This window comes from Hyperolius riggenbachi, chromosome 8, assembly GCF_040937935.1.
Source record: "Hyperolius riggenbachi isolate aHypRig1 chromosome 8, aHypRig1.pri, whole genome shotgun sequence".
NCBI classification, from domain to species: domain Eukaryota; kingdom Metazoa; phylum Chordata; class Amphibia; order Anura; family Hyperoliidae; genus Hyperolius; species Hyperolius riggenbachi.
This window is the reverse complement of record NC_090653.1, coordinates 289,478,238-289,481,248: the sequence shown is the minus strand read 5'-3', so window position 1 is coordinate 289,481,248 and position 3,011 is coordinate 289,478,238. Positions and strand designations below refer to the sequence as shown.

The 3,011-nt window shown below is 49.2% G+C and overlaps 1 protein-coding gene across 1 annotated transcript; it reads right to left on the bottom strand.

The window, feature by feature from the left end:
• Window positions 1-273: 273 nt before the first annotated feature.
• On the bottom strand, window positions 274-2,467 carry LOC137527507 (E3 ubiquitin-protein ligase TRIM21-like). Its single transcript, XM_068248024.1, has one exon. It carries the CDS (start codon window positions 2,465-2,467, stop codon window positions 857-859), a length of 1,611 nt encoding a protein of 536 aa, XP_068104125.1. The 3' UTR covers window positions 274-856.
• Window positions 2,468-3,011: the final 544 nt, after the last annotated feature.

The window sequence follows — 3,011 nt, the reverse complement described above, 5'->3', positions numbered from 1 at the left end:
TACAGTTCCCTGGTGCCTATTGGTCCTCCCTTCCTTATACAACTCTCTGGTATCTAGGGCTTCCCTCTCCCTTTACTAAATAACTGCCCTGGTGTCTAGTGCCCCTCCCTCCCCACCCAATATAGCTTCCCTGGTGCCTAGTGCTTCCCCCCTCTCCATTATATCTTCCCATGTGCCTAGTGCTTCCTCTCCCGCTCACTCCTCAATATGCCTTCTTAGTGTCTGATGATTCCCCCCCCCCCTCCCTGGTGGTGTTTAGTGACTCCCGTCCTAAACCTGCCCAGCTTATATATGTAGAGTATATCTGCAGGAGTAGCTGTGCTTCTTTCACCTTCTCTGGGCTCCAGCGATGTGATTGCATCCTCTCCCAGCTCACTGCCCAGCATCTCAGTCTCCTCACATTGCGTGTAATCGCAGAAGAACCAAGCACTAGAGCAAGAGATGAGCGGAGAGAAGAGGATGCACATTGTTGGAGTCTGGAAGAGGTGAGAGAAGCATGGCTGTTACTGCGCATATACTCTGAGTAGACTGGTTGGGGGGTGCATGCCGGTACACAGGGGATGTGGACACAGAACCATACTTCCCAAGAACAGTCCTCGGCAGCTCGGGATGGTTGGGAATACCTCCCAACCATCCCAAGCTGGTTATGCTGCAGAATTTATGCACTATTTTGATAAGGCAGTGAGCAAAATAAACATCTGTATACTGTATTAGGGATCAGGAGAATCTCAACTGATCGATGTAGATTTGAAAATCTTCAGAACATTGTCCGGAATCTCCACCCACCACTTTATCCTTTTGGCTGAATCCCTCCATTTGATGTCAGTAATCTTTGCAAAATAGATCTCAGATATCCTCAGTTTGCCCCGCATAGCTGTATGTGACCATCTCCCACCCGAAACGCAGCATGGAGGGGCTTGGTGAAGGCGGCAGTGAAGGTGTGGAGGTGTCTGATGGGGTCACACAGGTCATAGAAGGAGATCCGCCCGGCCTCATAATCCAGACATATCCTGACTCTCTCACTGGGGATCCAGTCACATAATGGGATCTGTTTCCTATCATGTATCACAGAATATTCATGTTTAGGAGCGCGTCTTTCCCCACTTAATAAGTACTTGAACCTGGAAAACCATGAAGGCATTCTATGTGTGTGCAAGGCCCAGGAGTTCTTATCATATCCAATCCCTAACTGATCTTCTCTTCTGGCTATACTGGGGTAACACACCCCAACCCTCCAGCTTTCTGACGCCCCAACACTTACATCCCAATAGTGTCGCCCTGAGGAGAAACTCTGTCTGCTCAGCACCTGAGGTTTATTCTGAAATCTCTGTGGTGTGTCTGGGTGTTCCTGGTTTGAGGACTTGGATGCTGTTTTCCTGTCAGGTGATACATGCACCCAGTTATTGTCTGTGTCTACATCCAGCAATAGGTCTGCAGCTTCCTGTATATTGAAGCTTTCATTGACCACTTTCATTAAATGAGATAGCCCTGTGTGTAATGTGTGTAAGATCTGCATCTCCACCACATCCCACCCATCATGGAGCTGCTGATCCAGAGTGTCCTCCTCAGTGTCACACAAGTCACCTGTGTCTGGTTCCTGTAAGACAGTCAGTGGGTCAGTCATGGTACACAGCTCCTCAATGTGACGCATCTTCCTGGTCAGCTCCTCCTTCTTTATCTCTAGCTGTTTGATGACATCATCATAGCCATGTGCTTGCTTAGTGATGTCACTCAGGACTCTCTTCTCCAGATTTTCCAGATGCCTCCTGAAGTCTCTGAACAGGGCAGTGACTCTCTCCGTTTCACCAGCTGCTTTTTCTTGTGCTTTTCTCTGTTGATTCTTCAGACTCTGGACTCTTTTCTCCATCTCCCGTTTCACAGTTATCAGTTCTTGTAGATCATTCTTCAGCTTCCCCTTCTTCTCCATAGAGGCCTCCTCCAGGGTCTCCACCTGGTGTCCCCGATGTTCCCCAGCCAGACTGCAGGACACACAGATACAGGCAGAGTCTTCAGTACAGAAATACCTCAATGGTTCCAGATGGGTGGAGCATCTCCTGTTCTCCAGGCTGGTGGTGGGGTCACATAAGACGTGTTGTGGAGCCTTGCTGTGGACTCTCAGGTGTTTATCACACAGAGAAACCTCACAGTGCAGACATGACTTTACAGCAGGTGCAGGAGAGTCAACACAGTAAGTGCAGAATGTTGTATTCTCCTCCTGATCAGGCTGGGTAGGCCGGACATTCTCCACCACGTTGTACAGAGCGAAGTTCCTCTGCAGTGCAGGACGTGTGTCGTATGTTGCTCTGCATTCAGGACAGGAATATCTCCCAGAACCCTCCTGTGTATCCAGCACACGGTCAATACAGACCCGGCAGAAGCTGTGGCCACATGTCAGGCTGACAGGATCTGTATAAATGCTCAGACAGACAGAACATTCCAGCTCCGCTCTCACACCAGCAGACGCCATTGCTGACAGCAGAAGACAGAAGTGAAAGTAAATTCTCAGAATGCTGCTAATCTGTGTCAGCTTCCTGTGTGGGGCGAGGCTGAGAGGAATGCTGACCAGGCTTGCTGCAGTTACAGCTGTCTGATAACACTTTACATTCAGTATAACGTCTGCTTCTAAACTGAAGAGTTAAAGGGAACCTGTGAGCAAGAAAAAGGAAAGAAGAGTTAGATAATTGGCGAGGTGGAGGGCAGGGATGAATTCCGAATTCATCCAGATAATTACTGCACCAGAGTGGGGGTTACCTTAACCAGCCTCCGTCCCACCTGACGCTGCGTTCCAATACATGGTCACATGACTACCACGCTCTCTCCATTCGGGTTGAAGGAGGAAGCAGTGGTAATCCCGTGACTGCGAATTGGAACGCAGCAGCAGGCGGAATGTGGGACGCATTAAAGAAAACAGGGGCCGAGTAAATTACCCCCTCCCAACCCGCTCAGGTGCAGTAATTATCCAGATTAATTCCAAATGAAACCCATTCGGAATTCATCCAGAAGCGCATTCC